This window comes from Dermacentor albipictus, chromosome 7 (assembly GCF_038994185.2).
Source record: "Dermacentor albipictus isolate Rhodes 1998 colony chromosome 7, USDA_Dalb.pri_finalv2, whole genome shotgun sequence".
Taxonomy (NCBI): Eukaryota; Metazoa; Arthropoda; class Arachnida; order Ixodida; family Ixodidae; genus Dermacentor; species Dermacentor albipictus.
Genome location: NC_091827.1, coordinates 56,620,947 through 56,645,140, shown reverse-complemented (window position 1 = coordinate 56,645,140; position 24,194 = coordinate 56,620,947). Strand labels below are relative to the sequence as shown.

General features: G+C 48.8%; 1 protein-coding gene across 2 annotated transcripts; it reads right to left on the bottom strand.

Annotated features, from left to right (window-relative positions):
• Window positions 1-5,554: 5,554 nt before the first annotated feature.
• LOC135906820 (kelch domain-containing protein 3-like) lies at window positions 5,555-22,426 on the bottom strand. Of its 2 annotated transcripts, none has more exons than XR_010565843.1 (10): window positions 22,268-22,426; window positions 21,825-22,002; window positions 19,977-20,135; window positions 17,208-17,395; window positions 14,066-14,273; window positions 12,061-12,147; window positions 11,242-11,319; window positions 9,603-9,700; window positions 6,904-6,982; window positions 5,555-5,703 (listed from the first exon to the last, which is right to left on the bottom strand). XR_010565843.1 is itself a non-coding variant. In XM_065438416.1 (10 exons), the coding sequence occupies exons 2-10, from the start codon at window positions 21,970-21,972 to the stop codon at window positions 5,643-5,645; spliced, it is 1,137 nt and encodes a 378-aa protein (XP_065294488.1). In that variant the 5' UTR covers window positions 21,973-22,002; window positions 22,268-22,426; the 3' UTR covers window positions 5,555-5,642. The 2 variants fall into 2 exon arrangements, 1 of the variants encoding a protein (XP_065294488.1); XM_065438416.1 differs by having other exon boundaries at window positions 11,211-11,319.
• Between the last annotated feature and the right edge of the window lie 1,768 nt (window positions 22,427-24,194).

Sequence of the window (24,194 nt, the reverse complement as noted above, 5' to 3'; positions counted from 1 at the left end):
GGTAAGGCATAGGTTATCTCGCTCTGTACAAAAAGGACAAAAGTGTTGATAAATGGTGTTGATGTTGTGATACATCGCGTGGAGGAGCGTGAGGTGAGGATAGGAATTGGTCTGGAGTTGCCTCCAGCTCGTAGCTTCAGCTCTGGTGAGGGTAGGGTGCAATGACGGTACCGTTCTTCTCGAAAGGCGGTAGTGTTGAACCCTTTCAGAATATGTGTGCAGTGCTTGTGGACTTTGGTCCTCTGCCCTCTCTTGTAGTGCCCGGCTGCACTGACCTCAGGCTTATTGCGTGTGCACGATGGTTTCTGCTGACCGCTCCGTGTCTCGGTGACCAGACTGTCGTAGTGGGGGGCATCTTGTTGAGGCGGTCGAGGATATCGCATGCTACTTTATGCAGATGGCCATTCGACATGCTGATTGGCAATCTATAAGAGCATATATTTCCTCATCCTATCTCGAGGCTGAGATGGCGAAGGTAGTGGCGGCCTCTTCTACTGCGATGACTTTGCGCATACGAGCGTTGACGGATGCCAGTTCTTCGCGTCCGTGTCCTGCCATACAGATTCCCATGCCCTCACTATTCGGGTACTTGGCCGCATCTGTCCAGCGAGCAGTGGATAGAGTGCTGTATCCTCTTTCTATTGCTTTGGCTCGCGCTTTTCTCTTGCCCAAGTGATACAACGGGTGTATGTCACGCGGAGTAGGGGCCACCGTTATTTCTTTGTGTAGGGACTTGAGGAGTGCTTGTTCAGTGTTCGCAGTCGTCACCAGGAATTGCAATCTTCGAAGAGTTGTTCTGCCTTTTCTAGTCATGATGAGGCATGTGATTTGCGCATGCCAGTGTGCTTTAATTAGTCCGTCTAAGGTGTTATGCATACCCAGAGAAATAAGTTCTGTTTCCGTGTCTGGAGGAAGGCCGAGGGCTTGTTTGTACGCTTTCCATAATAATACGTGTATTTGGGTGTTTTCTTTTACGTTAGGTTGAGGTAAAGCTTTTCTGACGTAACTCTGACGATATGACACTGAGGCAAGTAGGTCTTCTTCCTTCATGCCATCTCTGCGACTGGCGACTCTGATAATTATGCGAGCTACGTTGTAGACAGTTTGTGTTAGTGCGTTTATAGTGTGGTTATTGCGACCATTATCTTGCATGTGAACACCTAATATGCGGAGTGTTCTGGCTCTGGGTATAGATTTTTGGTTGAGGTGTATTTCAATGGCATCTCGTGATTTTTCTTCTGGATTTCTTTTTGAAGACGAGGAGCTCGGACTTTTCGGGGGAGCATTTGGGGCTGCGCACTTTGGCGTATTCGCTGACAGCGTCTGCCGCCGCTTGTAGGGCGTCCTGCTGTTCTCTGTCCGAGCCTCGAGTTGTCCAAACGGCAATGTCATCTGCATATATAACGTGACGAGCGCCATCTGGGAGTGTCATAAACAATAAGAGGCCAGTCAGCATCATAAGGTCAGAGGGTGTTCCATCTTCCCTGTCTACTGCTAAATACCTGATACCCTGAAAATCTAAGAGAAGATCTTTAATGTGTGCTGTAAAACGTCCTAGAAATAAACCCCATCACAGCAGTGAAGAAAAAGGTGATCTGTTGTTTCCGGTTGACTCGATATGAAGCGATGTGACAACCACGGCATATAAAAACGCCATTGTTCTCAGAAAGTTGCGACCGTAAGCGTTCCTTGCAATTTCAAAAAAGGGAAATCCTCTCTCTACACTGTACAGAGGCCTATACAGTAGAGGCCGGGGTCAGACCGCACTAAAACGTCAAAGGAATGCAGGTGTCACCTAATACGAAGACCTGGTTACGGAAAGAACTTCTCTCAAAGCACAAAACGAAGAGAAATTAATTTCATACTGAAGTTATGCCGCGTGGCAACCCAAGCTACACCAAAAATTGGAACTATAGCACACAGTTCAGTACACGAGTCCGAGAGAGAGGGCAAGGGTACGGGAACGGGAGTTACAAAGTGAGTTACGCGTTTACTTCATCAAGCGTTTAAGTGTGGCACAGTCCAGTCCTAGAAGGGCGCCATGTCGTGCTGCTGTTAGTGTACTTATAGCGGATGTTTATAATTCCAAACATTCTCCCACAAGGTGGTGGAGGTTCGGCCTCTATGCGTTTGTGCACATGTTCTACTTGCACCACTGAATAAGTTGTATTTATTTGTTTATTTATTTATTTATTTATTTATTTATTTGCTTTGAGGGGAAGGGAAGTCGCTGAACTGGGCCATCACCACTTCAGCGGCGCGACGACGTGATCAGTCACAGCATATACCCACCCTTAGCCTTAACATTCTGGGGTCTTACGGGCCAAAACCACGACCTCGTTACCAGACACGCCGTAGTGGGAGTGGGAGACGACGGATTATACTGACCACCTGGGTTTTTGTAGCATGCGCTCAACGCACGGTGCGCGAGCTTGCATCGAACTCACGCCTTCGTACTCAACAGCATATAACGCCATAACAATTGGGCTACCACGGCGGGTCTACCTCCACAGCATTCCCGTGAACAAGACAGTACGCGTATGCTGCTAAATGCGAGCCACATGTGCTTCGTCAGACTCTGAGAGAGTCGCTTGTGAACGTTGACCAGAAGTTTCTAGAAGCAATGCCGGTGACCACGCGGTAGCCGTCACAATTTTTTTTTTCTCTCCGCAAGCATACCGAGCAGTTTTTCTGGACATCACGCGGCATTTTCCAGAAGGAGCTGGGGGCTTCAGGACTGATCGCAGTAATTTAGTTAAGGTAACCAGAGGTTCGCTGGATCGAGCTTTGACATTTTAATGTGACAGCATTATTGGCTGGCTTCTCCCCCTTGTAGAGACATCATCGTCTGGCCTCTAAAATTGTGGGTCGATCCCGAAGGCAGCGCATTCCAACAAAGCGTCCCAAAGCGCTATAGCTGTCACGAACGAACAACGCAAGACTGTGGCACGTGACGCACCTGAGAGACGCTTTCAAAGGCGACTGGCACGAAAGAAGGATGCGTGCGGACGTGGCCGAATGGTTAGTGTGTTCTATGGGCTCCTGCGCTGTGAGACGGAGGTTCGAGCCCGCCACCAGTCGCGCGTTTCTTTATAGCATTATGGACGGACTTCAACCGCTGTATAAATGTTTCTAAAAAATACTCGAGGTGCGTTGTGCGTTCGCGAGTGCATCGCAGAGTGCGCGAAACTGCAAGTATTTTGTGTTTGTGTGTGTGTTTGTGAGATAGATAGATAGATAGATAGATAGATAGATAGATAGATAGATAGATAGATAGATAGATAGATAGATAGATAGATAGATAGATAGATAGATAGATAGATAGATAGATAGATAGATAGATAGATAGATAGATAGATAGATAGATAGATAGATAGATAGATAGATAGATAGATAGATAGATAGATAGATAGATAGATAGATAGATAGATAGATAGATAGATAGATAGATAGATAGATAGATAGATAGATAGATAGATAGATAGATAGATAGATAGATAGATAGATAGATAGATAGATAGATAGATAGATAGATAGATAGATAGATAGATAGATAGATAGATAGATAGATAGATAGATAGATAGATAGATAGATATGAGGTATATATAAGAAACGTCTCCAATATAAATGAGTGTACAACGTCGCCCGTGAAGCACGCACGCGAGGTTGTCGAGCCGTCACCATGATCGCGAGTGCGCGATATAGCGTAACTTGAGTTAGCGGTGCAAAGTCTTCCTCTCGATTGCATCGGCACGCGCTCTCTGTGTGGAGGTTGCGTACTTGCTGATGTCGACGCAGCCGCCCCCAATTTTGTGCACTTAGCACGGTGAATGTGAGGACGCTTTTTTTCGGTTCGGTTACCTCAATGGCGTCGAGGAAGCCGAGGACGCGCGAAAACAATGCAGTGCCTATGACGTCGCGTGGACACCTTCGAGGCCGAAGCGTGCCCGATTCTTCATAGTTTATTGCGACCAATATTGGAGGTGACGAGCAAGAGCTGGGTGTCACCGCAAATGCAGGAGCATGAGCTTTGTCAGTTAATTTATTATTCTTAGACATTATTACAATTACAAAGGAAATGTCGTACAGAAGGACGTCCCAAAGTAAAAAACTGAGTGTAGTCTGTAAACTGAGCTTGGAAGTCTGGAGGTCTGCTTGCGGCGCTCCGAAAAATATTGATGGGACATTTTTCTTACCAGTGTTGGAGGCCATCATAGAATCCAGAATCCAAGGAAAGCTGATTGGAATACAGCGAGAGTCGAACTATATACAATAAGACATCGAGCTATAGGGTTGCTAGAATAATCTAACTGTCCTCTGGTGGCAAGTGGGACGCCCCACTTATGTTGCAGACCTTGATGCCCGCAAATTCATGCGAAAGTTAGGAGTTGCGCTGAGTGGACACTTAGACAAAATAGCGTTCACTTAGCGTATTTTTCCACTACTAAAAGAACAACTACGCCCGTCTTCAAGCTACTTAAATAATTGTACTGGCGGATTCGGTATAGACGCCGTACAACTAACTGCTTACGATGCTGTGCAACTTCGTATAACGCTTTGTGCAAGTATTTACAATGCTACATATTCGTTGCCCCACAAGTCACCTCATGCACGTATACGATGCAATTTAAGGTGTGGAGTGAAAAAGCAGCGCCCCCCCCCCCCTTGGTTCACCCAGCCCGCCTTTCACACGCCGAAATCTGAACGCGGCTCGCTCACCTCCCTGAACACGACGATGCGAGAAGCTGCGGCTGTCAATCAAGCCGCTACAAAATGCTTCGGCCTTTGTGAATGTTTGGTGCTGAAACATGTGTCTCCCTTGTAAGGTGAGTATGGGCCGATCCCCAAGTCAGAGCAGTTCGCGCTGCGTGTACTTGCCCAAATTTCGATTCTTTTGCGCATAAACAGACTCGCACCACGCACGATCATGCATGACGCCACTTATCCCCGTATAAGGGCAGCAGGAAGCGGTACCCCTCGCCGCATCGCTCTCTCACTAGAGAGGACTCCGTAGCTTGGAGGCTGCTACAGACGGGTGCATATCCGAACCTAAACACCCTCAGTAAAATACAACCCACACAGTACACTGACAAATGTCCATGGTGCCAGGAAGCACCCACGCTCTACCATAAAACGTGGGCCTGCCAGAAAACAAATGCGGCACCAATAATACCAAACCCGAGTGCGGAGCAATGGGAGGGAATGCTCTCCAGCGACCGTCAGGACGTCCAACTAGGGCTGATCCGACGGGCCCAGCTGGCAGCGGCATCCAGCGGAGCCCTGGACTGGGGGCAGACGGCCATTGCCAAGAAGATGGAAGACACCATCTTACTCCGCGAAATTAATAAAATTTCCTAGAGCTCAATAAACGTTTTTTTTCTCCTCCTCCTCCTCCCCCGCCAATACAAGGAACGAAAACTCTCTCGGATCATCGCGGGAAAATTATGAATAAGTGTTTCGAAACCCCTTGGGGAGCTCGTCAAAGCTGCCGCCTACACTGAAGACTAAAATTTCATACCATTATAGCAAGAAAAATAATGTTACGATGGCCACTTAAACAAAGCAACAAAATTTTATATTTCGCGTAAGAAAAACGGCGCCGTTCTTTGATACAGCATCGAGCCGTCGATGACGTCATAGTTCACTGGCAGACACGCGGACTCGACGTGGTGTTCTTCGACGTCATGCAGCTGATCTCCCACCTGCGAATGAAACACGAGACTGAAATCAACGCCACGAGAAACATGTATCTCCACTGAAAAGTACGGCATCAACCTTACATAAGCATAAACCCCGACTTTGGTTTAATAGTTCTACGGAAACCCGCAAGGTGGGGAGAAGTAATTAAGGGAAAATGAGACGCCAACCCAATCGTAGCAATTGCTACAACGGAAACCCTCGAAAGAAACGCCTCGCAGTTGTAGCAATTGCTACGACTGGGTGGATGTCTCATTTTCCCTTAATTACTTGTCTCCACCTTGCGGGTTTCCGCAGAACTATTACATCAAATTATTGCCTTTGCTACGAGTTGGTGGCAAATTCCACTTCGCCCTGCCATATGCTAGCCGCCTGGTTAGCCCAGATGTTAGAGCAGCTAACCCGGAAAGGAGGTGGGTCCTGGGTTCGAGTCCCGGACCAGGACGAATTTTTCTTCAACTGCGAGGCTTTTCTCTCGAGGAACCCGTATGGGTCTCCTTTATGGCAATTGCTACGATTGGGTGGACGTCTCATTTTTCCTTAATTAATAAACCTCAACTGTACACGCAGGCTCAGAAGCGCGATTAAACGAAGAGAAAGGAGGCGCAGATGGTCATCCATTGACCCAACAGGGGCACTATCGAGCAGAACTGAAACGCGAACAAGTTAGGGCTATACAGCTGGAATGTTTCGATCGTTTCAGCTTTTTAGACTTCGTGTAATGTCGGCGTGATTTTGTTTCTCTGACTCGTACACACGGAGGCTTGCAACATCGTTGGCAGCAGGACGGCAGCATTAAGAAAACCAAATCGAACATCAATTATACGAAGTTTACGACAACAATTATCATTATTGGTGTCGCAAACGAAACCAGTGCCATTTTCACCACGTCGTCTGGTACAGATTTGTATGCCACCCAGTGGCGCCAGAATGTGTTAGCTGCTACCAAGAATTCACTGCGGGTATAGCAGAAGCTGCCAACGAGGAAAAATTCACTTGGCCACATCGATATTTGCTCTCTCGTCGCACCCGTCGATCCCTGCGTTCACACACCCGCTGTCCACACCGATTCGACAAGAACTGTAACCACGGCACAAGGAACCCTATGACATCCTGGCTACTGTGTTCGTTTCTTTTCACGACCTGGCCCGACGCGGTGCAAGTAAATAAACGCACAAGTTAGAAGTTATGCGTGCGTGACTTGCTTGTTTTCGTCGGGGAGGTGGCTGATGTCCATGCGGGAGTCGATCAGCACGAGAAGGCATAGCGTCTTCAGGGAAGGCGCTGCAAGGACAAGCAGAAAAGCGCACCGCCCCCATAACGTCAACGTAGTTCGGCAGAGAAAGCACACGCCACTTCACTCCGTTTTGCGCTATATGCAAGGAACGCCGCGGAAGCTATATATACACAGGTGCGGTCAAAAGTACGGTCGTATTCAATAGTGCGGTCATAGATGTATCGCTCTGCACGTTTCGCAGTGCAATTGTCTTTTGAATCTGCGACGTACGCTTTCTATACGAAATAACTACTTCGCATGCTACAGCTACGACTTGTGGACGTAAGGCTTCAAATACATCAAATTACGTATTATTTGAGCTACTTTGTACATCCAGTGTGTGACGAACTACGCTCGGTCGCTAGCACGAGGTGGTGGCCGCGCGGGTCGCAGAAACGTGTCACTCGGTTCTTTGATGGTGAATATGCTAAGATCTGCAACCCCCTTCATTGTAATAAATGCGTCATAATTTGTAACGTAAATAAGTACGAGGCAATATGACAGCAAATTGTACGATGCAGAAGAATGACTTTCTTTCCTGTGTGACCCGCCGTGGTGGCGTAGCGGCTTTCGCATTGCGCTGCTAATCCAGAGGTCGCGGGATCAAATCCCGGCCACGGCGGCCGCATTTTGATGGCAGCAAAATGCAAAAACTCCCAAGTACCATGCATGGGGTGCATGTTAATGAACCCCAGGTGGCCGAAATTATTTCGGAGTCCCCTACGGCGTACCTCATGATCTTATCTTGGTTTTGGCACGTAAAACCCTAGAATTAATTTATTTTCACTTTGTCGCGCACTATTTCTTGGTCGCGAGCGCGAGCACTGAGGGAAGTCTCACTGTCTTTTGTAGCGTCACCTGCTATGCATGAAACACTTTATTTTTCCCTTTCTTTGTATTTTACATTGACAGAGTGCAGGGATTGTAATTTCGATTGACATCCGAACAGATGAAAGCATGCAGTGCATTCTGAGAGCGAATAATGTCGAAGAGTGCCTAATCAGGCAGTAACGAAACTACCAAAACTACCTAACAGCAGGTTTTTACAGCGAAAGCTGCATATGACTAACCTTCCGTAGCTTTTTCGGCGTCTGGCAACAGAAACGGACTTAGCGACTTCTAACACACCCATACGAGTGCAGTGCGGCGGTGCAGATGTCAAAATGCGGAACAGATCAGAACGCTCGCCGTGAACAATAGCGTGACGTCAATGTTATCGCAGTATTATATAAGAAGGAGAGTAATCAGCGCTAAAAACAGCTGCATTATCGATGAGGCGGACACGTATAGTTCGTACACCCGAAGAACAACATGCGTACGAGGAGCGCCGGAGGGAACAGCAACGAGAATGTAAACGGCGCCTCCGCGAAACGACCACCGACGAAGAACGTTCCCGCGATGCTCAACGAAAACGACAATCGCGAGCACGGGCACCTCCGAACGAGCAACGACGCCAGACTCGCAACGCAAAATATGACAACCATTCCACTCTGTGAAGATGGAATGGCAGCGAAAGCAGTTTCTTTTTCGTTTGAGAGCTTTGACTGCCGTCATCTTTCGCTGCCATTCCATCATCACAGAGTGGAGTGGTTGCCAATTTTCTTTCTCTTACTTTTGTTTTTTTTGTTTTTCACAACATGATTTCCATTTCCCACGATATCGTTGCAAAGCAGTAGTATATATTGTGTCGAAAGATGTCTGCGCAAAAGTTGCGACCCGCCAAAGTTGGCGCCAAGTTATTCTCGCGCTCCTAAAAAAAAAAAAGAAGAAGAAAAGAAACCTCACGATTTCGCAAGCTCGTCCTGATATACAACGGTTAAAGCGGGTATAGTTAGCATGTCAGCTTACGTTTACGTGAAATCGATAATGTGTTCACGCGAATTCCGGCCGATAGGCCATTCGCAAGCTAGCACTTTCTAGAATAACGCATGGTAGATCAGTTTTGCGCGCTTCGGACGCGTTAGCAGATGTACTTTACAGAATAACATTTATCACTGCGGATAACTGGTTGTGCATACATCGTGATGACGCTCCGAAGAAAATTCACTCCGGCTATAGTACTCGAACTTAGCTCCGCGCCGTGGGGGACGAGCATTCTGCCACGGAACTGCCATCTCGCAGCTGCCGAAGCATCGAAAATATACTTCTTGCCGAGACATCGCCTCCGAGATCTCTAACGCGGAGCGCCGCTCCACGACGAAAATCTCGGAGGCTCACGCCCGCACTTGAGAGCCGAGCCGCGCACGCTAACCGTCGCCGCGATGGTATACGTCAAGCGGTCACGAAAAAAAGGCATTTGAGTCGCGCATCGCTGTCGTCTCTGTAATTTTAGTCAATATTTTTTTTACTAATTAACTCATCGAAAATAAGCAAAAGCACCACGGGAGAAATGCAAGAAGAGGTCACTGACTCTCTCAAAAACGCAGTTTGCTAGATGTTTGCGCAGATCTGGGATAATTTGTCTTCTTTTTATTTTTATTTTTTGCGTAGTAGGCATGATGGAGTAGTAAACGTGACGCTTCAATGCTTCGTCGTAAGACAAATAATCATCGATAGAGTCACCAGTGAAGCTCTGTTACCGCAGTTAGCGTATGCATGCCTACGAGCGCACCACGTGCTTTTCCTCACCAAAGTCCAGGACGTGTAGGTCCGGGTGGTCCACGAGGGACACGGTCTCGCTGGACCCGCGAAACCTGTCCAGGATGCTGCCTTTACTGGACACCGGGCTGCAGTAACGAAAAAGAAAAGTGAAGCACACTGAGGACGCGTGTTCCTTAATTCAAAATGCCGCGAAAGAAAAAGAAAACGGTGCTGCAGTTTTGGGATGTTCGATTTATGAATTTGCCGAATATAATCGAATAGTTACATCGGATAAAAACAACCTCTGGACGTCGAATCGAATACCAAATTTTCCCTCATTTCTTAGCAAACTGAAACATGATATTTGTACGGTGTGCGCTTTGTAAAAAAAAACCAAATTAAGCTTATTCAGATTGTTTGATAAATGTATGTATTGCACTGATTTCAGCTTGACGTCGTGTCAGTTGAAAAGCTTGCAAATGGAACTATTGCTTTCAGTTATCTGGTGCAGAAGTAAAATGGCAGTAAATGAGAGCGAGAAAAAGTACTTCGCCGGATGCACCCAGAGTGCTGTGCTATTTAACGGAAGTGTGATACTACAACACTGCACATTGTTTTAAGGCGATGCAAACTTAGTAAGACTGGTCAGGTAATAAATCGCATCGCCAAAATCCAGACGAAAGAATTCGTGCGTATAGACGGCCTATGACTGAGGTATTCTTGGCTCGAAATAATCGAGCGAGCGTTATCTACCCCGTGCATTCGCTCGGGAACTGGTGTCTCTGCAGCTCTCTTCTGCAGTAAAATCATTGTGTACGCAGTCCCCGCTTCCGTCGTTCGCTGTGGCTCGAGACTCCAGTGAGTATTACTAATCCTGACACTCGAACTGAAACGAATGTTCGGCCATTTAGAATAGTATATTCCCGAATAGCGAAGCCCATTCAATTCGTATACGAAATTTCTAATATTGCCACACACAGCTAAAAACTTATAGCATCTGGTAGTGCTGAAACGCGACAATGCGGGCGCGCTAAAGAGTGACCCCTCCATCGCTAAAAGGGAACACGCAGGAATGTCGCTTTCGACAGGTTGTTTGTGAAATTCACGAACCGATTGACGGGACCTTTATGAAGCTCCTCAGCTTTCAGGTATTTTTTTTTTGTGCGGCAGGCACCACTGGTCCACAATTGTTACCGGAAGGTTCACCTCAACATCACGTACATGCGAGTCTAAACGTATATGCGACTTGGACGCTCATAAAGCCTGTTCACAACAGTTGAATTAAGGGAATCAAAGAGTCACTGAAGTGCGGCAACTTTTTTCAGTGTCATCTCGGGCACGTATGCTTACATGCTCTGCGACGCAGTATATATTGAAAGTCACTCAAACACACGGATTACAGCCTTCCACTCCACGAAAAGAGCGCGTTATGTGCTGTGACTTGTTGTTGTTGTGAATACCGATGACGATCATCGTCATCGTTGTTTCGTTTCCTTGCTTGGTAGTACCGAGAGTGCAAACGCGTTTCAAATATACTTTTTTATTTTTATTATAAGTGAAATGGAACTAGCCGAAAGCACGTGTTTTTACCCTTACCAACCTGATCCCCTCGCTAAATCTGTCGTGTCCCATTTTGTCGACGGGAAGAGCATATACCTGGTTCCCCCGAACAGGAAGAGCCGGTTACCGATCAGGCAGCAGCGGTGTCCCCTCCTGGCGCAGGGCCCCTTCCGCAGGAGCTTCACCTGGGTCCACTGGGAGCACTCTGGAAACGCGGGGCGCGTGTTTCAACGACCGGTGTAGAAATCTTCGGAGCCGACTTAGGACGGTAGAAAACAGGGTAAATTGGTTAAGCAATCCTCAAAAAATAAAGGAAAAAATCGGCTAAGGAAGTGGAGAGCCTATTTCTTGGCCGCAAACTACGAGTGGCAGTAGACGTCATGATATTTGCAATAGTCACCAAAAAACCTTTTAGCTAAATAAAGTTCAGTAGGAAGTTTTCTTAGTTGAATGGGTAGTTATAAAAGGGGCAGACTAAATTTGTCCGTTTAGGGGAATTATGAGACCATGACATCGTCCCCGATATCCCTCTGGCGAGAATACACGGGCGCTCATAACGTCATTCCCTCCTCCCCCTCTACCTCTAAGAAAAGAGACTTTTCACGCCCCCCTCTAGTCCCCTCCCCGGCCCTTTAATTCGAGAAATGAACATCAGCGAGGTCTTGTGCCAAATTTTGGAGGCACAACCCTTTAGGCTGATGCTCCAGACTTCCACAGATTTTTTACTGCACGGACACACCTTCCAACGATGGTTTTCACATGTGACGACGTAACTGTTTTCGCTGTGACGTAAACGGGTCAGACTAAGAAAAAATTATGAAGCGCTGAAAACTCGAAAAAGAGGGCGAAACTAAAGCTCTCTTTTGTTTAACTATGTGTTTGTTATCGTCGTGGCAAAGTCGCCGCGTAATAGCGAGAACTTCCCGAAGCACACTTATGACGGTACCTGGGTTGTATTTGAACATGTCTCCGAAGAAGGTTCCCAGGAGACCGTTGTAGCCGCCGAACACGTACATCTCGCCTTTGTAGACGACTGGAAGGAGACGCCGTTAACAGTGGGTGTTCAGGCATTGTTCAACAGTGGAGGTAAGAGCACACACAGACTGTCAAGACCGTGCAGGTAGGTAAGAAATACTGAGAGAGCGTCACATGACAAAAACTGAAGGGTACCACTACTATCATCTCAGCATGTCACGTGGAAGCGTGCGTGGGAAGCTAGTGAGTTGTGACTTTTTCTTCTTTCTGCACAACTGCGCATACATGCGCGAGTTTCCTGAAATCAGTGACGTCAGACTGACGTACCAGCAGAGCGTCGATTTTAAAGAAGAGTGGGAGGGAGAGCGAATGGGGGGGAAGGGCTCAGGCCTCGCTTCCGTCCACTCAAAAGTTAACATAACATTGTTGCTCCAAGTAAACCAAAATCGAGTTTCAAAATGGAGTACTTCACCAGACCGAGCTAACGTATACGGCTTGTTCGACAGCTATCTTGCAGAGCGCTCCCGCAGCGCCACAGTGGTCATGCAGCGCAGCAGCTAAGCCTATCTGTGGTTTTAGTGGACCTCTAATCCCGATAGGTCACCTAATCTTGGTCAATATTGTTTCGAACGTTCTTTCCCTCATCTCTAAATCTGTCTCGCACCTCAAGTTGCACTCCTAAAGCGCTTTATGGCTGAGACCACTAGTCAAATACATGCTATTTGTTTAGTTAAATAAACGTTTCAACAACAATCTGCTATCAATGCTGCTATTATGTGGTTTTCACCCAACCAGGCATACACTTCCTTCCCGGTGTAGTCACAGAATACTCTCTGCCATGGCCTCCACAATACGGTGGGGCCATTGAAACAGCTTGCGCGTACTCCCGACGTGTCTCCTTATGTTACTCCGTTTTTCTCATCGCAGTTTACTCACTATATTCCCCAGAACTGACCGCCGAGTGGTCGGCTCAGGTGACGACCTGCTGGGGCTAACAATTAAGGTGACCGGCGGAAATCATTGGGTGCGCACGGGAAAACGCCACCACTGATGCCCTCGACTAACGAACTCCGAAACCAACAAGCAAAAAAAAGTATTCCATCTCTATGTATCTATGTATCAACTCGAAGTAAGGCGCGAAAACACAGCACAGCGCGATATCTAGCCGTCGCAGGTTAGTTTCAAAATTTAGCAGCCCGGGCGGGCGCGCGCGGTCGCTCCGGCCGCCCGAGCCACCCCATCCCTACACCCCCCCCCCCAAGTGATGCGCGAGACGGAAGACGGCGCGCTTACTCCCCGCTTTACTCCCTTGTGTACGCTACACTCTTAAAACGGTTGCACCCTTTGGGGTGTATATTTGTCCCACAACAATAATCGTCATGGTCGCGGGATCGAATCCCGGCCACGGCGGCCGCATTTCGATGGAGGCGAAATGCGAAGACACCCGTGTGCTTAGATTTAGGTGCACGTTAAAGAACCCCAGGTGGTCAAAATTTCCGGAGTCCTCCACTATGGCGTGCCTCATAATCAGAAAGTGGTTTTGGCACGTAAAACCCCAAATATTATTAATAATCGTCATCTGCCTTGCTTGCGTTTCCTTTCCTGAAAACTCGGCGCTCGCTACTTTCCTGTCGAGAATGCTGCGTCACACTGATAAGGCGCATGGCGTTCGTGACTGGGAAGTACCGGGCTCGCAGCGTTAAAGGAAGGAAACGCGGGCAACACGGATGACGATTATTGTTGTGGGACAAGATACGCCCCAAAGGGTGTAAATTTTTCTAAGAGTGTAGTTTGAACCGCGATCGCCGGCTCACCCACGCACGCTTTCGCTCACACATAACGCATACGACGCGCGGCGACGATTTTATCACGCTTGCACTTTATACAGAACCTCACGGCGTCGCCGACAGCCGAAATGCGCCTGCACGGAGTTCCCATATAATTGCTATCGCAATAAAAAAAAAAAGCCTGCTCACAGGCAGCGTGGCTGCACCGGCCCAGCGGCATGGTCCCCTTGGTGACCGGGTGCACCCAGGCGCCGTTGGTGGTGTCCAGGTAGGCGAGCCGGTCGCAGTACACCGCCTCTTCCTGGGTGTCGGCCGAGCCGCGCCGGCCGCCCCACACGTACATGCGCCGGCCGATGGCCACCGCCGAGTGGAAGCTGCGCCACTCTGGCGCGTTGCCCTGCGTGTGTGTATGCAGTGTAAGCAACAGGTGCGCACAGACAGCACGTGTGCATGGCAGCCTCCCTCGCGTTTCCGGCGAACCGGATATTGACCGCAACATCGTGGCACGTAGAGCCCCTATCTACATAAATACGTGGGCAGTGAGAAATCATGCTGCTCCGCATCGACTGCACCGAGGTTGTTGCAACTAAAAGAAGTTTGTTTAGTACTTGAAAATAGACTCTTAAATGTGAACTATTTCTTGGCGAACATTTGACACTTTGACAGTATCTATCTAGCCACCTACGTCTTGGTGGTTTCATGGTCACTTTGTTAACTTGGTAGGTACCAAAATTGTAATTGTATGGCAAGGCTGTACGACGAACATAAATGATAGGTCATGACATGAATGTCATGACACGCGTGTCATGTGGGTCCTCAAACAGCCGCCTGCGTCTTGATGCTCTCATGGTCATTTCGTTAGCTTTGTAGTCTCCCCGAACACTGCTTCGCACAACATAGACTCCCACAAGGCGTGGTATCTGCCGGCTTTTCGATTTATGCCGTCACTTCGTTTAGAAAAATTATCGGACGTATTTTGCAAGGAACTAGAGCATGAAGTTTGCAACTCTTTAACCTAGAAATAAAAGGTCGCAGTTTCGCCCGAAAGGCGAAGCATCGATTACGACAGCAAATTAGCATACAGCCATACGAAGCAAGGATAGTGCTTTTATCGGCAGCGCCAACTTGTAAACATTCGCTCGCTAACTAAATTTACAAGCGCGGTGTCAGCGCGCAGAGCAAACGTGAACACATCGCACTCGATGACCGCAGACACTCGCTATCAAAACGCTGGCATGAGGAAACGCGGCAGCAGGAGCGAGCGAAGTGATCTTCGTGCTGTCTATCCCTTCAACGCTAACAGCGCCGAGAAGCGTGGCAATCTGGGTGAGTTAGTACGCCATTATTTTTTTAGGCTTGTAGCGCAGCTCAGAACGAGCAAAAAGGAAGGTGGAAGGTGTAATGAAAAGGAACGGATAACAGGGTAAGCGCTCACCCTATTCGCCGTTCCTTTTCGTTACCCCTTCCACCTTCCTTTTTGCTCGTTCTGAGCTGCGCTAGAAGCCTAAAAACGTCACGAGAACACATAGCACGCACAAATCTACAAGCCGCCAACGCACCTAGACTCTTCCCCCAATGCAGATCGATCTCAAGATGGGACCGCGCGGAGCCGCCACATGCGCAGTTGCAGCCGGAGTAGAACGCCCCCCCCCCCCCCACCCCTCTTCCTTCCCTCGGTGTCTCGCAACGTTCGGTGCCCCGCGCTCGACGGAAGACGGCGCGCTTCCTCTCCGCTTCCGTCCCTTTCGCAAGGGCAAGACTGCGACGCGATCGTCGTACCCCCTCGCACGCTTTCACTCGCACATACACCGTATAGGGCGCGCGGCGACGGTGTTATCACCCTTGGACTTTATACGGAACCTCACGACGACGGCGACGGCAGACATGCACCTGGAGTGTCCATATAATTGCTATCGCAATAAAAATAACATCGCAGTTCTGTAAACAGCACCTACGAATACATTTAAAGAGGGACCCCTAAGTGCGTGCCCGTTTTCGGCATTGGCGAGGTAAAAGAGGAAGGGATTCTTCCTATTGTCCCGCGAGCCACCTGACCGATTCCTCACGTAATCGTCGGCGCGCTGCTAGGGGAACGGCTGTTTTCGAAGCCTGGGCGAGTATTTGGGGGTCAGCAAAGTATAGTGCGTCTGACAGGCTAGGTTCCCCTAGCCGGAATCCTTGAGGGGAAGACCGACGCTTGGCCCGAACCCGTCACCGTGGCCGGCAGCAACCACCGTATAGCCAGGAACCAGCAGCCCGGCGCTATTCAGATCAGACTCTCGACTTTCACTCCGCAGATAAGCCCACGTGTTTCAGCGCTCTCGGGCCTTCCTGCCGATTTTTCTATTGCATTTAATTGTTCATTGATGATGTCCTTAATGTTCTTTCGCTTTCTTTCTTTTTGTATATATACATATACACAGTCGAACGCCTTTATAACGAAGTACTTGGGGCTTCCGCACTCATTAGTTACAGAGGTCGTGCACCACACTACTCGCAACAGAACCGGGACAGAATTATTCCTTCGTTGTACAATTCATTTCGAAATAATTTCTGCATCTGACGTGTATTTGAATAAATATTGGAGTTGGCGCGTAGCTGTAGCTTCCTCTTAAGAGCCTCAAGTTTGCAAGAACATGTGCGCCGATTAACAAGGTGACTGTATTTCGACTATTAGAGCGAAAAATCTTAACCAAAAGTAAAAAAAGTCGCCCCATCAAAATGGTGCTACCAGGCTGAGGATAAATGACTTTCTTCGAAGTAAGCAACTGATGTCGACAGATTGCCCGCGGTATAAGTAAAAGAAGGAGAAAAATAATAATTTAGCGCAGTATTTGTCTCGAAGGCTTTCTACACGAAAGGCGAAACGTTAACCGCGAACTGACGCTCTATATAGCTTTGCCAACCTAAAATTACTACATTGCTACGGTGTAGCACAAGAGCTACACCGGCGTGCTAACCGCGGTTAAGACGCACCTCGGTCGCTTATACGTAAACTGCCGCCAATTCTGTCGAGCTACCACGTGAATGTCCCATTGCTGTCGCCCGCATCAGTCAAATGAACTCGACGTAACAGTAACTAGCGCTAAAATCGTCCACCACAGCCTATGTCCATGTCTCCGGTCTTCTTACGAGCACCGCACGCAATGAAGTATAACTGCGGGCGCGGCGGCGTCAAGTGGCCGAAGCAAGCGGGTACCTCTGCGGGAATGATGTGCTCATCGTCTTCTTTTTTCTGTTCCAGCTAAACCATATATGCGTGACGTTCGAACCAGCGCTGTGTATAAGTTTTTCCTCGTACGCGCACAAGCGTGCCACACCGCGCTCTCACCCTGGTGGCCAGGAACCTCCAGTGCATGGTGTCCAGGTCGAGCACGTGCACGTCCTGCGAAATGCGGTCGGCCTCGTCCTCCCTGCCGCCGAACACGTACATGCGGCTGCCCAGCACGCACGACGAGTGGCCCTCGCGCGCGCCGGGAGTCTCGCCCGTGGTGCGGGGGCGGAGCCACGTCAACGACGCTGCCGCCAGGGGGGGCGCCAGTGGAGGTGTTAGCTTCATCTATCCACTTAGTTATTTATTTACTGCAGAAAGCCTGCAGCGTCGTGCAGGCGTTACTGCTGGGGGTACATACCAGTAATAAAGGCAAAGAAAAAGGGGACCCCATATCTTGCCTCAAAAGGTAGTGCGCGCAACACTACGAGGCCATTACAGGAATTCATAGGAATACACGGATATAGATTAATGAATAAAGTAATTCACTAATCATTTAGTAATTAATTAATCGAGACTTACCTAATTAACAATTCATTGCATAATTAATAATTGATTGACTCAGTGATTAATTAATCCATTATTCATTAATAGAGCTTACTGCGTGGATTTGTCCAATCTTCACGCAGGTTGCTTTATACGGTTTTATGGATTCGTTTATTACGCCTTATGTGCCTCTCTATTGGCCCAAACCTTGAAGCGATCCCATTTATGTAAGCGCTGAAGGCAATATATTGTTGATTCACTTATTTCACTTATACAACAACACTTCGTTGAAAATGGTCCGTTTGCAAAGTCACAAAACCGTTTGAAGCCAGAAGGATGAAGTTAAAACAAATTGAATCTATATACATATAACCATCACTATCATGTTGGCTGAATGTCCACGCTAATTGCTGGTCCTGTAGACGCTAGCGCCATAGTTCCCTCTGGTAATTTTTTCTAGAAAAGTGTGTGAACGGCCTGCGACATCTTCAGGATCAGTACTGCACAATTACCGCATAAAACACAGGCTCAACATGTCTCGCCCATTATGCGACCCAAGCCGTGTCGACGCGGGAGCATTTGAACTATACAGTCTAACGTGAATGCTGGAAACTGCGTTGTCACCAACGCCCATAACGTCGGCTGTCGGGAAAGGACGGTCACTCACGCTCAATGACAGTGACGAGGACCAATAAGGCAAGGTATGTGTCGTTGCCTCTGCAGCGGTCTAATTCAAAGCTTTACTTACGATCTTCGTGAACGTTCTTAACAGTGTTTCGGGCGTACTTTATTTGTCTTTATAGATATATTCTATGCAGGCTTCAAAACCTTTCATTTTCAAATCATGTTCTCCTTCTACGGCAGCGGTACTAACCACCCTCATGACAAGATATTCCGCAGCCGCGGTCACCCAGCGGCTACGGCATTGCGCTGCTGCGCTCGAGGTCGTGGGCTCGATGCCGGCGCGGGAGCTGCACTCTGATTGGAGAGAAATGCAAAAAATTCACCGACGATTACCATACTCCCTAATGCGCAATTTGAGTGCAGCTCTGTACGTGCGTTCATTTCGCGATATATTGCGCGTGCAATCTATCTCGTGCGGCACGGTCCAAACGAAGCGGAGTGTTGCGCGTCGGCCTCGCTAATCGGGAGACCTCGAGAGTCAGCGCGGGAGTGACGCGTGGGTGCGATTCAGGGAAGCCGCCGCAGACAGACCTCCGCTCATGCAGTGCTTTTTTTTTCATACAAACGGCGCGCTACTCTGGCGCCATATTGTAGCCATCGTCTCCGCACAGCCCGTCTTGCGCGACACTACGCTTTCGTTCCACCAACGACGAGAGCGGCCCTTCGTCGCGGGGAGGTCGTGCCACCGGTGTCAGCGGCGACAACACCAAAGGGAGCGTCACATCGAGCCTTACTCCGCAGAGTTCAGCGTGCAGCACGCATACCACAAGCTTTAGTCGCGAAGCACTTCGTGCTCTTAGCGCATGCAGACATAATGTATTATATGTCCGCGTTGTACAACGAAAGTAATCGCAGAAGCGGGCTTCTCCCCTGTGTAATGCTTATTGTGGAGAAGAAAGCTTTACAAGACGCCTCCTTTAATGCGCGCACACATGGACAGCTCTTTAGCTGTCTCGCAAGCGGCACATAAAAACTGCCGGCTGTGAAGATTGCGTCCTTGACGCGAGGCTCCAACGTTCCTCCATATCTCCAAGAGGAGTTGCGGAGGCCAAGCGTGGCGGAAGTACGAATAATAGCGCTGGGTAACGATAGAAGCTTTGTTGCACGCGACTAGGGGGCGGGATTCAAGTGATTGCCAATCGCCTGTGCACTGTACGTTATCGGAACCTGTTCAGTGTCTCCTTTGTAAGATTCTTCGTACTCACGAGGGCCTCGAATATGGCAGTCTTGATGCCTTGAGGTTGCATACGACGGTTTGTTTGCCAGTTTCTTGCTCTTAAACCCCCGTACTAGGTGACACTCGCGGTTAAAAAGACCTCATCCGCCGCCTTGGTTGAGTGCGGCGCTAGCTAGCGCTCCAAATGATAATCCTGCACATATACGCACACTCCCCAAGGAGGTGCTAGGGAGGACGGCCGCAGCAGTAGTTTTTAAATGGTAAAGCGTCGCAGGCGTAAGGCGAAAGCTGCGAGTTCGGCTAACAGCTGCAGCAAGTTGTCATTTCGTCCATCTTCATTTCTACTTACGTTATTCTTTCTACATTCCAAATAGTCAGATAATATTTACTTTTTGCTATGCTTTCTGAGGCTTCGCTGTCTTTCATTTGGTATAAGTTTAGCTTAAACAACAAAATCAAAAAACGAGCAGCGAGTGTGGTACCGGTGTCGAAGCGGTAGAGGATGCTGCAAGCGCCATCCTCGTTTCGGCCTCCCCAGAGGTAGGCGTGCTCGCCGTACGCCACCACCGTGTGACCGTACCGCTGGAATGGCACGCTCTCCAGGTTGCTTTGCACCGGGATCAGCGTCCACCGGAGAGAGCCTGCGCGACCGCGCCCTTCAGTGATTGGCACGACGCAACCGAAACCGAATTGTAGGAAGGATGAACTAGGGCGCTATACCGCAAAGCTATTCCAAACTTTTCTATTCCGATTCTGCAATCAATGCTCCGCGATTGGTCGAAAGCTTCTTTGAGCCATCCCCAATTCGTCTGTCTGTCACGCGACATCACGAAAACCGCGACAACTCCAGATCTAGTATGACGTGTAGTCACTGATTATGCATGATTAAACCAAGCAAAAGAAGAATAATTATTTCTGATTCGATGCCTTCTCGCCGTTAGCCCTCTGCTATTAGTCAAAAGTTCTCGGGCTGCACCCACTTCGCCTATCGGTCACGCGACGTCACAAGTCTACAAAAAGTCACCGCGTCAAAGTGACGTGTACGCGCTGAAAACGCATAAAAATGCAACAAAACTGAATTTCTTTTTGAGTAACCGCAATGCCCCTTCCGAAAGGAATAGAAGATGGCTGACCGCCGATCACTCGGGCACTGGCTACTCGCGCTTGCCGGAGAGCATGGATTTATTTGCGTATAATAAGACTTTCTGCGTTGCCATTGTAACGTTATCGTTCCCTTTCGGCACATTTACGACGTCGTTCTGCCAACTCTTCTTTGCTGAGGATATGTTCTAGCAGCATTCTTAACCTTCCGTTGCCCACCACCGCGATTTTCGACCAACCACCGCAAGCTGGTCGAAAAGGGCAGGGGGAAGCGGACCAATCGCAGACGCCGGCCCTACCCTCTTTATCTGGTTATCTATTTTCACTGCGCTGGCTCGGCGCAGCCAACGAACACTGACACCAAGGACAACATGGGGGAAATTACTTGTGCTTAATAAATGAAATAAAGAAACAATAAATTAATGGAAATTAAAATGTATGAAAATACAACTTGCCGCAGGTTGGGAACGACTCCACAACCTTCGCATCGTGGGGTCGTTCCCCACCTGCAGCAAGTTGTTTTCTCATCCAATTCCATTTCCATTAATTTATCGTTTCCTTTTTTTCATTTATTAAGCACAAGTAATTTCCCTATGTTGTCCTTGGTGTCAGTGTTCGTTGGCTTCTTATAATACGACTAATAAAAATCGGGCCCCTCGGTTAGCCCCCTTTCTTCTCGTTTACTTCTCATGATCAGGGCATCCTTGCGAGTAATTGGTCTAGATAAGCGCAGTCTAGGAGGGCACAGAATTAGGTGGCGCAATCAAATGAGGAAATTCGCAGGCATACGATGGGGTCCGTTGGCGCAAAACAGGGGGTAATCTGAGAACGCTGGAAGAGGGCTTCGCCAGCAGTGGACACAACGATGGTGTATCGAGACCGTTTGAACTGCGCATTCGAAAGTTGATCCGAGAATGTCACTCGAAAACGCAGTACCCCTTCAACGTTACAAGTGTTATCCACCCGAGAAACAACGCGAGATGCGAAATTTAAAATAGAGAGGGTATACAAAACAGAAAATAGCTCCTGTACGTAGATTGCGCGGTACAACTTATTACGAAGTTATCAACGAGAATTTGTCTTTGGGCTTGTAACGGGAAAACGGCTCGCGTGCCAACGGGCACGCAGTCCCGACCAATTCTCGCGGGACGAGCTCGCGTGAGTTGGCACGAACAAAACGTAGGCGTTGTCGGATACAGACGTTGGCCCGGTGCGCGCGAACAACGCACCCGTGTTGAGCACGTGCACGTCCATGGGTCGGCGCATGGTGTTCATCTCTTCGGCGCAGTAGCCGCCGAACGAGTACACCTCGTCGCTGATGGCCACCGCCGCGTGGTTGGTGCAGCAGGGCCCTCCTTCCACGCGCGCCGTCCACATTGTGCTCTTTTTTTTTTGCGGTTCAGGCGGCTGCGCGAGGAAACAGCAACAGGACATAAAAGATGCACGCAATGGTGAAAATTTATTAGGTTATATAGTTATGTCAGGCCCAGTAAGAAAAAAAAAAAAGCAACTTCACCGGCCATCCACGATCCGAAGTAGATTCAGAGCGACACAGCTAGGCGCAGAATCGCTAGTCCTTGTGTTTGACTAGGTCATCCTTCACTTTCCACCATCATGTGTATGGGTATACTTAAAGCGCTTCCACGTTATGTAAGAAAAGCCGTATACTCACGCCGCGCTTGGAGGTCCACTCAGGTGGGGCGCCTGCGACAACGCGAGGACCAGGAACCGGGACAAGTAGGAGGAACCTTCAGAAGCAGCCCGTCGCGGAACCGTGGTGGCACGTGAAACGTTGACCTGCTCTTCTTCTTTGTCGCCCGGCTGTGGCAACCTAAGCGTGAGTGTGCCTTTGTTGCCACTGCTGCAGACGATTTTGTCAGGATAGAGTGTCATGAAGTGGATAAATGCCCCCCCCCCCCCCCTCCCGAAATTTTGTGACGAACCGTCGCCTTCTCCCCTTTCCTACGGAACAGAAAGTTTGAAGAGATGGGCTCCGTAGGAGCGACATGGATTTATTTATTTATTTATTTATTTATTTATTTATTTATTTATTTCAGTATACTGAGATGAGAGGGATAGCTTGAATGTGAAAACAAGGTGAGGGCTAGTGGCGGTCTGAACAAGGGGGGTGGGGGGAGTTGTCATGGGGGCGATCCCCTCTCCCGTGCTCAGAACATTGCGGCCTCACTCATGGCACACTACTACCTCATTTCGTATCGTGTTAACCACAACTGCTGAGGTGGGATCAGCGCTTAAAATTTCATACACAGATTAAGATGGGACGAGCGCGTGCCTAAAACTTGAGAAGGGGCGGAATTGTTGCTCTCCACTAGGCCTCTGTGACGTCGAAGCGTTTCTCCCTTCTGGTGTTTGACTGAATCGATGACCATGCTGCGCGGAAGAAAAGCATTCCGAAAATATTGCGACTTGCTTGTCTAGGAAATGCATAAACACCTCCCCCCTCCCTCTTTCTTTTTTTCTTCTTTTCCTTTCCATTGTCTCTGACTTTCATTATGTTAAAAACCTTGAGAAGAGCTCCTCCATCAGCTTACCGGTAGTAGCAGTATGGAGGAGCTTTACTTAGCCTAGTTTGTACGCGCTGTTAAAAATGAAAACATGGTTGAAAAAACGACAAGAAAGACCGACCTACGGAACGCTGATTCGCGCGCGGCACAAGAGAGACATTTAGCGTGTCCGCTTTTCCGGCAAACCGGGGCGGTTTGGGCGGATTACCGGATGGTCGGGGGCGTAAACGTGAGCGGCCAGATTGGTGGCGCCAGATGGTGGTGCAAAGCTCAACCACCTAAACACAGAGCCAATTACTATATTCTTCTTAGCTGGGGTGTGAGGTTTCGACAGCGGCGTAATTGTGAACACAATTACGCCGCTGCCAAAATTTGCACCAGCAGCGAAGCATAATAAAGTAGGCTACTGCAATTTTAGTTCTGTGTTTGTCTGATTAAGCTCTACAACACCAGGCGGCTGCACTGCTCCGGCCGCTCATGTTTACGCCCCCGACCATCCGGTAATCCCCCCAAACCGTCCCGGTTTGCCGGAATAGCGGACACGCTAAATGTCTATGTCATGGACGGGGTTGCTGGGCCATGCAGGGAAGCTAAGAAACCGCCCCATCAAACAGGTGGGAGGGCAGGTAGGAGAATGGACTCGAAATTCACGCAGAAACAGAAATACAGGTATGCTAGGGCCGCCGCGCCGTTCAACAACCCGGTGAATGATGAAGAGTGAGGCAGTGACTAACAGAAAACAATTTTAAGAAGGCGAGTGGTGTGATGGATACGAAGAAGCAGGAGGGAGGCGGACGCGCATAAAAGGCGTCAAGAAGGAAGTTGGCGGATTATCATGGACATAGGGAGAGCGTCCGGTTACTTTCTGGTCGCTCAACAGCAGACGGCCGTAGCCAGTCGCCTAGCTCGGGTTCAACTACCCCGTCGTAACACGCGCTGCTTGCTGCGGAGAGCCAGCCCGTCCTAACTAAACGTCTCGGATGTTTTCAGAATAGACGCGTGTCAGGAGACACGACACTTTCAAATCTCTCGGGGCTACGGGCCCTTATTTTACTTCGCACTGCGGATGCCGTA